This window comes from Cetorhinus maximus, chromosome 13 (assembly GCF_964194155.1).
Source record: "Cetorhinus maximus chromosome 13, sCetMax3.hap1.1, whole genome shotgun sequence".
NCBI lineage: Eukaryota > Metazoa > Chordata > Chondrichthyes > Lamniformes > Cetorhinidae > Cetorhinus > Cetorhinus maximus.
The window spans coordinates 11,441,513-11,454,368 of record NC_135891.1 but is presented as its reverse complement, the minus strand read 5'-3'; the positions used below and the strand labels follow the sequence as shown (position 1 = coordinate 11,454,368).

The 12,856-nt window shown below is 45.0% G+C and overlaps 1 protein-coding gene across 7 annotated transcripts in view; it reads right to left on the bottom strand.

The window, feature by feature from the left end:
• The window catches only part of LOC144688418 (PHD finger protein 20-like), a 47,440-nt gene that overhangs the window by 29,261 nt on the left and 5,323 nt on the right, over positions 1-12,856 (bottom strand). For all 7 annotated transcript variants that reach the window (XM_078554924.1, XM_078554921.1, XM_078554922.1 and 4 more), the window contains exons 3-6: positions 10,714-10,798; positions 5,510-5,598; positions 2,384-2,702; positions 10-150 (exon numbers count right to left, since the gene is read on the bottom strand). In XM_078554924.1, coding sequence (XP_078411050.1) covers positions 10-150; positions 2,384-2,702; positions 5,510-5,598; positions 10,714-10,798 — 634 coding nt within the window. The remainder of the gene's footprint in view (positions 1-9; positions 151-2,383; positions 2,703-5,509; positions 5,599-10,713; positions 10,799-12,856) is intronic.

Below are 12,856 nucleotides of genomic sequence, written 5' to 3'. Positions count from 1 at the left end.
AACACTAACCCGAGCCCTTGCTGTGCCTCGTTTGCTTCGGCTGGAAGGGGACATCGGAGGCAGACTTTCTCTTTCCGGATCCCGAACCCCCTTGGCGTGATGGAAGCAGTCTGCGATCCTTCTGACAAGCAGCCCCCTTCGAATGACTACCTGGAGAAATATGTGGATGAAAAGTAACTTGCAAATGTGAAATCGATGAGAAACAAGACCGTCAAAGCTAATTTTCTTTTTAAGCAATAAGAAAGGGACTAGCGGAATAATATTTCGGCACAGACTAGAAGGGCCGAATGGCCTGTTTTCTGTGCTGTAGCGTTCTATGGTTCTAAAGGCTTGCATTTATCTAGTGTCTTTCACGCCCTCCGGATGCCCCATAAGCACTTTACAGCTAATTAAGTATCATTTTGACGTGTAGTCGCTGATGTAATGCAGGAAATGCGATAGCCAATTTGTGCACAGCAAGCTCCCACAAACAGCAAATGTGATAGCGACCAGACCATATGTTGATTGAGGGATAACTATTGGCCGGGACACTGGGGAGCCCTCAACTACACTTCTCTATAATAATGCCATGGGGTATTTTACATCCACCCAAGAGGGCAGGCAGGGTCTTGGTTCAATGCCTTGTAGGGTAGATAGGGACAAACTGTTTCCACTGACAGAAGGGTGGGTAACCAGAGGGCACAGATTTAAAATAATCAAGATTCAAAAAGTCTGGGGGCTGGGGGCGGAAACGAAACTCTTTTTTTAAAAAAAAATGATTTGGAGTCAGTCTCTTATTCTGCCTGCTGCTTTTCTCTCGCCATTTTCAGCTGTCCTTTCCATTGCCCAGGCCCCACTTTGCAATTCCCTCAATAATCCCTGCCTCTCCACCTCTCGGTCCCTCCTAAGAGTCTATCTTCTTGGCCAAGCTTTTGATCACACCTCCTAATAACCTCTTCTTTGTCTTAGCATCGAATTTTCTTTTCACCTCCAGGAAGTGCCTTGGGGTTCAGTTTTTCCTGTTAAAGCAACTCATCCTTTAACAGCACCTTCCAAGCCCACAACCCCGACCATCTAGAAGGACAAGGGCAGCAGGTGCATGGGAACACCACCGCCTGGAGGTTCCCCACCCACCAAGTCACACACCATCCTGACTTGGAACTACATCCCTGTTCCTTCACTGTCACTGGGACAAAATCCTGGAACTCCCTCCCCAACAGCACTGTGGCCACACGGACTGCAGCAGTTCAAGAAAGCACCTTCTCAAGGGCAATTAGGGGCGGGCAACAAATTATGTCCTACTCAATGATGCCTATGTCCCAAGAACAAATAAAAAAATTTAAATGCAAGTTGTCTGTGTGTATCCTTGTTTTGTCTGCTTTTCTCCCGCCTCCTAAGCCCCAAGTGTTACTCCTCTTTGGACCTCCCATGTCACATTCCATTCCTTGGTTTAAGACGGATACCATAATGGTTATGTTACTGGAACAATGGTAGAGGCTTGGACTAATAATCACAAATTCAAATGCCACCACAGCAGTAAATAAATTTAAATTCAGTTTATTAAATAAATCTGGAATTAAAAGCTAATGTCAGTAATGGTGACAATGAAACTACTGAATTGTCATAAAAATCCCAATAGTTCACTCATGTCCTTCAGGAAAGTAAACTTGCCATCCATCTATAGCTAGACCCACAGCAATGTGGTTGACTCTTAAATGCCCTCTGAAATGGTTTAGTAAGCTATTCAGTTGTATAAAAGTCACGGTGTTGGACAGTAGCGTTTCAAGGTGGGTGTCTCAGCATGACCTTCTCAAGGGTAATGTGGGGTGGGTAATAAATGCTGGACTTTCCAGAAATGTCTAAATAAGAAGCAGGGAAGGCAGATAACTAGCTCCAAGTTTCCTTGCCAATGCAGTGCGCCAGCATAGTGTTGACCCTCACTTTGCACCTTTCCTTGATGACGCAGCTGAGATTTGAAAGTGAAGAATTTTCTTATAGATCATCCTTCACGACCTCAGCACATCCCAAAGTGCTGTGCAGCCACTGAAGTACTCTTAAAGTGCAGTTACTGTGGTAATGCTCCTTGTAGATAATCAGAGGAAATGAACACGTGTTGAGCTGTTCTGTAATGCGCTTTGCCATTGAAACACTTGGCTAATTTGTCACCATTTGTCAGCCTTGCCTCTTACCCAAGTCAGGAGGTTGCGGGTTCAAATCCTGCTACAGAGACTTGAGCACAAAACGTAGGCGGACACTCTCATGCAGTGCCGAGGGACTGCTGCGCTGTTGGAGGTGCCACCTTTTGGATGAGACGTTAAACTAAGGCTCCACCTGCCTCTCAGTTGGGCTTTAAATTGGCTGCCCAATTCAAACTCCCAATAGCTCAGTACACGCTGCACCTCACCTGCAAGTCCTACAGATGGGGGTCGCCCACGTTTCCTCTTCTCCTCGGGTTTGCCCAATTCACTGGAAGACGGCGAGCTCTTCTGCGGCGAAGTCTCCGGCGAACTCTTCAGTTGCGTGGCCTGTTCCTGGGAGGCTTCGTGCAAAGTCTTTTGCTCCACCTCCTGCTGCGCTGGCTTTGCCTCTTCCTCCTTCTTCTCCACGATCTTGTTCTCCCTAACCTGCTCATCGATGAGGGACGTGGAGGTCCTCTCGCGCAATCTCTCCCTTCGTCTGGCGCTGCTGGAACCGTTTTCTTTATTCCTCCCGCTTGCCGCATTCTGTAAACGAAATAATCTTTGGCTCAGATGCCCTAAATACAGATGGTCAATAGCAGAACAACCGTGGCTTGGGCACTGGAACATATCATCACCGGATAATAAGATTCAGGTTGAAACTAACGATGCTAAAATGCCGGCACTTTGACTGCTGGAAGACATCATCTGATAGCTCCCTCTTCTGTAGATTTTATTTTCCCATTTTACTCACCCTTGCCCTCCCACCCCCCCACCACCGTCAAAAAAAAGAATCAGGTCAGACAGGTAGACAACCTGCTTCACAGCCAATTTGCTATGTTTAACAGAGGTGTTTTAAACCGTGAAGGGTTAAGACAGAATAAGTAAAGAGAAACTGTTGCCAGTGGCTGGAGGGTTGGTGACGAGGGGGCAAATATTGATGATGATTGGCAAAAGAATCAGAAACGACACGTGGAAGAACTTTCTAGCGCATGAGTGATTAGGATTTGGGATGCACTGCCTGATAGGGCGGTGGACACAGATTCAATCGTAACCTTCAAAAGGAAACTGGATAAATTACTTGGGAGAAAAAAATTGCAGGAATGTGGGGAAAGTGCAGGGGAGCGGGATTAAATGGTTTGTTTGTCACTCATAAGTGCCAGCGCAGGCTCACTGGGTCAAATGGCTTCCTTCTACAGTGTGCTACTCTCTGATTGTTGCCCCTTCCTCAAAGGAGATGCCCGAATATCTGGTACATGAATCACAAAAAGTTGGTATGCAGGTACAACAAGTGAGTAGGAAAGCAAATGGAATGTTGGTATTTATTGCAAGGGAAATTGAGTATAATAGTAAGGAAGTTTCACTGCAGCTGTGCAGGGTCTTAGTGAGACCACATCAGGAATACCGTGTACAGTCTCGGTCTCCTTACTTAGGAAAGTTAAATGGCATTAGAAGCAGATTAGAGATGCTTCATTCAACTGATTCCTGGGATGAACGGGTTATCTTATGAGGAAAGGTTCAGCAGGTTGGGCTTATAGCCACTGGAGTTTAGAAGAAGGAGAGGTGATCTTATTGGTGATCCTGAGGGGACTTGAGAGGGTGGATGCAGAGGATGTTTCCCCTTGTAGCAGGGTCTAGGATTAGGGGGCACATTTTAAAAACTAGGGGTCTTCCATTTAAGACAAATAGAAGGATAAATTTATTCTCTCAAGAGGGTTGTTAGTCTGTGGAATTCTCTTCCCCAGTGGAAGCTGGGTCATTGAATATATTGAAGGCTGAGTTAGATAGATCTTTGATCAACAAGGGGCTTAGGGGTTACGAGGGGGCAGACAAGTGGAGTTGAGGCCACAATCAGGTCGGCCATGATCTTATTGAACGGCCGAGTAGGCTCGAGGGGCCGAATGGCCTATTCCTGCTCCTAGTTCCTGTGTGCCTGATGTCAGTTTACCACCTCTCCCTGATGATGCTGTCCGAGCATTTGCACTACCCTGTTCGACAAACAAATCAAATAATTCCTCAAAGCACCTACGCACAGGTAAAACTTGCACTGATCAACTTCAAAATACAGATTTTTCACAAAAAAATTCTAAAGAACTGATTACTGTGACTGCCAATCACTTTTTGATGTGCTATCTAAATATACAGCCTTCTAAAATTATTAGTTGTCATACTGTCAGTGCCATAATGGCAAAGTATTTGTACATCATTTATTAATGAGAACAGTCAGTTGGGAAAATTTGATGGCCATGGATCTGTACGAATATAGGAACAACCATTCAGTCCTCCAACCTGTTCCGCCATTCTATTAGATCATTGCTAATCTGTTCCTCAACTCCATTTACCCTCCTATGTTCCACACCCACATATACTTTCTAATAAAAAAACCATCGGCCTCAAGTCTGGAAAATTTCAATCCACCCAACATCCAGTCATTAGCGGGGAGAAAAAAGAGTCCCAGGTTTTCACTACATTTTGTGTGAGGAAGTGCTTCCCAATTTCACTCTACTTTTAAGCTCTGGACTCTCCGACCAGAGGAAATAGTTTTCCTCTATCCACCCCCCACCGAAGCCTTTAATCAATCAATTTAGACAATGATGATTAGAACTCTGGTCTATTGCTTCTTCCTCATCAAAAGGACAGAAAAATTGAGGTATCCTTGGCCACGTGCAGCACCACACCAGTTAATTCCCCAAACAGACTGCACAAAGGGTTTGTGATGGGTTTCGTTAATAATAACACAGCTATGTTTATATATTGTCAGAATATCTCAAAGTTCTGTTTTGGTCTCCTTACCGAAGGAAGGATATACTTGCCTTGGAGGGGGTGCAATGAAGGTTCACTAAATTGATTCTTGGGGTAAAAAGGGCCGTCCTACAAGGAGATACTTGAGTAGAATGGGCCTATAATCTCTGCAGTTTAGAAGAATGAGAGGTGATCTCATTGAAACACAAGCTCCTGAGAGGGTTTGCTAAGGTAGGTGCTGAGAGGCTGTTTCCCCTGGTTGCAGTGTCTAAAACTAGGGATCGTAATCTCACGGTGTCAGCCATTTAGGGCTGAGCTGAGGAGGAATTTCTTCACTGAGGTTTTGAGAATCTGTAATTCTTGACCCCAGAAGACTGTGGGTGCTCAGCTGATGAGCATATTCAAGGCCGACATCAACAGATTCTTGGCAATAAGAGAATCGATGGATATCGGGATGGTGTGGGAGTGTGCAGTTGATGCAGTCGATCAGCTGTGACCTTACTGAATGGCCTATTCCTGCTCCTTATGTTCCTCTGTAATGTGATTCGCGCAGTGAATTTTATTGGGCTGTGGTGACTGTTTTTAGGTAGGCAGAAGATTTTGAGTCTTACCTTCTCCCTGGAGCTCTTTGGAACAGATTTGACGTGGATTTTCTTCACAGTTTGAACGACTCCATCATAGAATTCCACTGTGTAAGAAGCTAAAATACAGAAGGCACACAGCCAGTCTCAGTATCGCAATGTCACAAGGCTTCAAAACGTTCAAGGCGACCATCAAAGACCATTCCCTCTGTGTCATCTGCCTAAATCTCACTCATTTTCGTAGAATTTAAAAAAAACAAACATTCTCAGGTTGTGGGTGTCACTGGCAAACCCAGTATTTACTGTCCATCCCTATTTTCCCTGAATTTGATACATTTTTTTTTATTCAAAGAGATGTGCTGGGCCTAACAGACAGCAGCTTTGTGTGTGCATAGCATAGGCATCAAAGCAGCTGTAAGCCTACAGCTGTCTGCACAGGGACCAAAGTGAAAGAAACCTCATTTTGAATTTGTAAGGTGAAAATGCTTTGCCTGGTGTCTGCTTCTATAGGTTGGTGTTGCCTTCGGAGAGATTAGTTTGGGAATTTGTTAAAAGTTATGATAGTAGTAATTTGTAGCCATGTGTATATGTTTAACTTGTGTAAATTAATAAATGTCTCATGTAATTTGATATAAGAACCTCTCCAGAGCTGGAGGTTTTATGCCTGAAATCAGAGTTGCATCTCAAGCATAACCAAATGAAAATATTGGTTATGACAGTTGTTTAAAGTTTCTCTCTGGGATTTTTAAATAACTCAGCCTTTACCAACTGCTGTGTCAAAACAATTGGGATGTGAGTGTTGCTGGCAAGGTCAATATTTGTTGCCCATCCATAACTTCCCTTGCTGAGTGACTTGCTTGGCCATTTCAGAGGGCAATTGAGAGTCAACCACATTGCTGTGGGTAAGGAATCAGATTTAGGCCAGAAAGGGGAAGGGTGGCAGGGTAAGGATTTCCTCCATTGAAGAGCATTAGTGAACCAGATGAGATGGGCTTTTACAACAATCTGGTTTTATGATGGTTATTGCTGAGACTAGCTTTTTATTCCAGGTTTATCAATTGATTTAATTTAAATTGCCCCGTCTACTAAGGTGGGATTTAAACTCAAGGTCTGGGCTTCTGGATTACTAGTCCAGTAACATTACCACTATGGCTACCACTTAACTACCCTTTGAAGTGGCTTAGTGAAGCTAAGAGTCAACCGCTTGGTTGGTGTGGGATTGGAGTCACATACAGGAGAGACCAGGTAAGATTGGGAAGTCTGCTTCCCTGTGGGGAAATGGTGAGCCACAACAATCCAACAGCTTCAAAATCACCTTTGATCGACACCAGTTTTTTTTTTTAAATTTCCAGATTTGGTTAAAAAAATTGAATTTAAATTCTTACACTAGCAGGGCAGGTTTTGAACTCACGTTCTGTTAGCGCGTGCCTTCAAACTGCTGGTCAATTCACCATCATACCTCTGCAGTGATGACGAGGTATCATTTGAAAGCATACACTGGCTTCAGACTGTGGCTGTGCGGGAGGTGATAGGCTGCGGGGTGGGGAGCAAAGGGAAAGGAAGGCCCACGGAATACTATCATTAAAACTACAGACCGAGTGTGGCTGTGTTGTTTTTTTATAACTATATATATATATATATATATATATATATATAAAATATATATATATATATATATAAAAAACTAGCAGCTAATTTCAGAGGAGGAAGGGATTTCAATATTCAAAGCATCCTTCACTGTCGTTGGATCCAAAATGCCGAACTGCCTACCTGCACCAGACAGACTGCAGTGGTTTAAGAAAGTACCTCACCACTATCTTCTCAAAGGTTGCCCACATGTCGTGAATGAATAATGACCATGCACGCTGCACACCTCAACAATTGAGGGATATGTGAGGTACTCACTGCATGAGTTTCCTTCCTTGATGTTAATGGAGCATGTGTTTTTTATCCGTTCATGGGATGGGGGGCTAGGCCAGCATTTATTGTCCATCCCTGACTGACCTGCTTGGCCATTTAGTCACATATAGACCAGACCGGGTAAAGATGACAAATTTCCTTCCCTAAACCAGATGGGTTTTTATAACAATCGACAATGGTTTCATTAGGCTTTTAATTCTAGATTTTTTTTTAAAAATTGAATTTAAATTTCACCATCTGCCTTGGTGGGATTCGAACCCTGGGTCTCTGGGTTACTAGTCCAGTGACAATACCACCGCCTCCCCTGTCTGGTCTCATTAAACAGAGGCTCACTGAACTCTACGGAGAATTACTCGTGCAGCCATCAGCTTTACATGGGGAACAAGTTCCACACGCTTCAATAATTTGACCTAGATCCTATGAAAGATTACACGTACTTTACACAGGGGGTGCGGAGGAGGGAGAAAGGAGCCTTTGCCCTTTACTAACCTAGGCTGAGGAGATTAAAAAATCCTCACAGCTGGAAAAAAATTACAAATCCACAGAGCCTGAAAGATAGGGGTGCAGATCAGAGGCATGGCTTATCTAGGACCCTCAATATTTCAATGGAAACAACCAAAGACTTGCAAACTAGAAGCAGGTTGCATACATAAAAATGCTTAGCCATAGATAAGAGAGGAGGAATCTCTTCACCCTGTGAAGGGAATAGCACAGTGCATGTATCTTCTGGAGATAATAAACCTGTTGTTCTATTAGCAACTCAGTGTAAATGTACACCACACCCTGAGTTGTTTGAAGTCTTCTCCTCCAATACCATGTACTTCGGTTGAACCAATAACCTTTGTTACCCTTTCGCCTGCGTTGTTCCAACAGGCACCAGTGTTCAGTGAGCAGTGAGAAGTTGAAGTCTACCCTGACCCAATGGTTCCGAGGTAAACCCTCGATCTGGGCCACACGGGCCGAGAAAGTCCCAAGTTTAATCACTGACTTCTGTTGCCAAGTCAGCAGATTCCCCTCCAAGGAAACAGGAATAACGAATACTAGAACTGGTCACAGCCTTCCTGCGATAAGGAAGGCAACAGCAAAAAGCAACTAGTATTCCCCACTCACTACATAATAACCCTATACTAGTAGCGTGTGCGTGGGTCAAGTCCATCAGGCAAGAGCAGGTTCTGCCTCCATTGGAATGTGTTCCATGACTAGGCAGCAGGATGATGAGCACCATCGAGGCTCCCGTGGGAAAAGGGCAATTTGGGCGAGTGGGTGGGGTGCAACTTCACCAAGGGGGAAGGGAGAAAATTTGAGATCGCAAAGGAGAAAAAAAAGCAAAGTGAAGAGCGGTGGCTGTCAGGCAGACTAGTAAGGAGTTGGCAGAGAGTCGAAGGCTGTGATTTTATCCTGCTAAAGGCATCGCCGCTGCAGTAAGAATGGGTGAGATCCGGCTCTGCATATCACACGTCAGGTTTGTTTCTGCGTCTGCCCGAGATTGAGAAGTCAACGTGTTGAGGAATCCTAAGGAACGTGCTTGTGCCTCCATATCGCAGTGCAGCGTGTCAATACACCAACATGCTGAGCCAGTCAGCTCCCACTCTGTGTCTGCTTTCTTCCCTTATTCTTTCATGGGATTTGGGCATCGCTGGCAAGGCCAGGATTTGTTGCCCACCTCTAATTGCCCTCCAAAAGCCATCTGCCTTGAGGTCATGGGGGGAGGGGGGGGGGGGGGGGGGGGGTGAAAAGCCCAATACCTCAGCACTATAAGACGGTTACAAGGACAGCCCAAATGTCTTCCTTCTGATTATTCTGGTAAAGCTCTTTGCATCTGCTCACTTGTTGACTTTCCAATGGCTTAGTTGGAAAGTGGACCTCCCTCTGCGCAACTGAATGGGAAGATCCCAAGTCCAATTCCTTAGGGATTTCATTGGCATTTGGGCAAACTTCAGAAAATGCTTGTGGGATGCAGTACATGACTAATTGGGAAACACAAGATGTGGTAAGTGTATTGTGCTGGCAGTTGGGAGGCAGGTGACTTTGGTGCTTCCTCATCTCCAGTTGTCGGCTACTTGAAAAGAGACTAATTGCTGGCCTTGCCAGCGATGCCCACACCCCATGAAAGAAAGAAAAAAAGCAGACACAGCATGTTGGTGCATTGACACGTTGCACTGTATTATGGAGGTACAAGCTTGATTCTTAGGATTCTTCAACACATTGACTTCTCAATCTTGGGCAATCCATTGTGCAGCTTGAGAACAGAGGAATTGCTGGATGAAGAAAACAGTAGTCTGTATTTTTCACCTTCTTGCCATCCTGGTAACTGCATGATGCATGGAGCTGTTGGCCAATCATGGCGCATCAGTCTCTTTGCAAGTAATTGCCCTTGAACTGAGTGGCTTGCTAGGCCATTTCAGAGGGCACTTAAGAGTCAACCACATTGCTGTTGGTCTAGAGTCACATGTAGGCCAGGCCAGGTAAGGATGGCCGATTTCCTCCCCTCACCGACCATTAGTGAACCAGATGGGTTTTTAACAACAATCCCGGTCACCATGACTAAGGCTAGTTTTCAAATTCCAGATTTTATTAATTAACTAGCTGCTACAGTGGGATTTGAATCTGTGTGCCCAGAGCCTTAGTCTGGGCCTCTAGGTTACTAGTCCAGTGATATTACCACTATCTCCCATCTTGGACTTAACAAAGTTTTCTCTCCTGTAGAACAGCTTGCACCGTGTGTTTGATATGTGCAGCAACTCAGTGCAGAATGCAGCAATGCTCACCCTACAGTGTAGCATTCAGCTCCGAGGACTTTCTCAGGCTGAGTGTAAGTAGAGGCCGCCTGCCTGACGTCCAGGACATCTCTCTGTGGCCAACGTCTTACTGCTTCATGGAAATACCATACTAAGTTTACTCCAAACAGGAGAATAGCATCCAAAGCTCAAAATGATCTATAGAGATCCAACATGGTTTAATTATTAATGAATATTTTTGCACTTCGTCCGAAAAGCACAGCACAATTTGCAGCGACTGAATGCTGGGTTAAAATTAATGATTTTATACACATGTACACCCTGTCTCTCATGTTTCCTCCCTTCTCTCTCACTTTTCCCACTCTCTACCTCCTCTACTCTCTCTCCCTCCCCCTCACTTTATATTCTCCCCTCTCTCTCACCCCTTATCCTCCTCACCCCGACAGGTTGCTTTCAAAAAGCAGAGATTGCATTTTCAAAGCAGTGCACACCTCCAAAAAAAAATATAAAAAATCTCAAGTCTGGTCTTGGTAAGTTGCAAACCCACGACTGAGTGACCACACTCAACTCACTTACCATCCTTGTTGACCGAAATAACCTTGGCTGGGTAGAAGCGACAGTCAGACCAGCAGGCCAACACTTGCTCACCGGGACGGAACTCCTAAATATCAAAGGCAGCAAGGTGTAAGAAAAGGTTATCAAGAGTTTCCATTTGATGCCAACGTACCTACAATGAGTAGCCGTTTGGCAGTACAGAACGTCAGTGCTGCTGAAGCTTTTTGTCTCACCCTCACAGGACAATCGCAAGAATACCAACGTCAGGGGAAGCAACAACATTATACGGTATGAGAAGAGAGTGCTGGCTGGTTGGCAAGTGGACTCTGATTGGTAGAGGCAGTGCCATGGAGAATGCACCAGTTAATAGTGACTGACAGTTAACGGCCAAGCATTGTTTGGCATTTTCAACCAGGCGGCTTGACTCTGATTGATCAAGGCATTGCCCCGAGGAATGAACCAACGAATGGCTATCACTTGTTTTGTTTAGCTGAAACAGGTGCAACGTGTGTACATGTTCTCTCTGTCTGCAAAGAACAGGGCCAACCAATCAGCACTTTCTTTTCATACAGTATAAAGTTGTTGATTCCCCTGACATTGGTATTCTTGCAATAGTCCTGATGAGTGCAAAAGATGAAAAGCTTCAACAAAATGTTTCTCTTCTGCAATGTACAATCAGTAGCTTGTGTACTAAATTCTATGTAAAAAAAAACTAGCATATGGGATGCACTTTCATGCAGGTTTTCATGTCTATAGTCCTACACTAATACACACCTGACTGGTTCACTGCTTTTAAATAGAAATTTTGCTAAGGCACTGCTTGCCCGCGAGACCTGTGTTTGTTGGTTACATACAATGACACTACTAGTTCCAGCCAGAATGAAAATGATTGGGTTAATTCTCCTGCCAATCACTACTGCAGACCGCACTGCCATAAGTGACTGGGATTGATATTACACACACGCAATTTGCATGCAACTATCCTCCACTCACTGCATTTTACTGGAGAAATAATCCTGCTTTTAATCAGATGTCGCTGTAGTGCACTGTTTAAATAGAAGCTGCTTGTTGATCAATAGATTTTGTTTGCTGTAAAATAGACCAAGTCCTGCCATAGGTCCCGCCCCTAAACCACCACCGGTCTAATTCATTGGTTGGCACAGCAGTGTTGGTTCTGAAAGGTTGAGAGAGGATATAGCGCCATCTATGGCACAAGCAAGAACAGCCAGAGTTGCGGTATTGTTGATATAGCCAACACCTCCATCTTGTAGAGAAATAAAAGCAGGAATGACCATTAAAACATTGTCCATCTATTTCTACGGGATTGTATGACATTTGGCAGCATAACCAATGCAAGAATTTCATATATGTTACATTACCCTTCAATGGGAGCCAGCAAAGAAGTCGATCACCACTGTACAGTGTGAAATAGGCCCATATCTTCCAATCTCCAGGGGTTCGTAGCCAGGAGCTGCCCCAGAAGATGCACTGGGTGACCCCCCCGCCCCAGAAGTCCCCATGCAACGTCTGCACAGGAATTGCCTGGGAAGTTCAAACTTCTGATAGGCAATTACCCTGCACGGTGGACCATCCAATTTAAATCGGAAACTTTGGATGGTTCCAACTCTCTTAGCAGAATAGTTACCCAGGAAAAGTCAGAAGAACTAAAACCGCTTCTAACTCTTGGATAACGATAGTGCTGACACCGCCCCCCCCATTCCCCACAACACCCACCTGGGGTGCGGCTTCCTTTCCCCCGACTCTGCTACGCTGCGCCGAGAGAATTCCTGAACAGCTGGACTGAGCTTTTCCCAAGGAGGCCCGAGTCGGAATCGGGCGCAAAAGGTGCAGCCGCATTCCAGAGTGAGCAAACAGGGGAGGGGAGGCAGTCCGACTGTGATCACCACTCCTCGGAACTTCTGACCCACACTGGTCAACAGTTACTCGCTGAGCAGTCAAACCACTAAGAAAGGGCTTCTGTGACAGGTGTCAAAATGGGTTTTGCGCAGCTGGTTTCAGAATTCTTTAAAGCGGTAGGTATTCCTCCAGGTGCTGCGTCTTTCAGAAAGGGAGTAAAAGTTCAGGGGTGTGCTGATAGAATGAGAGGAAACTGGTGGAGGAGCATGATTGCCCGCAAAGGCCAGATGGGTTGAATGGACCATTT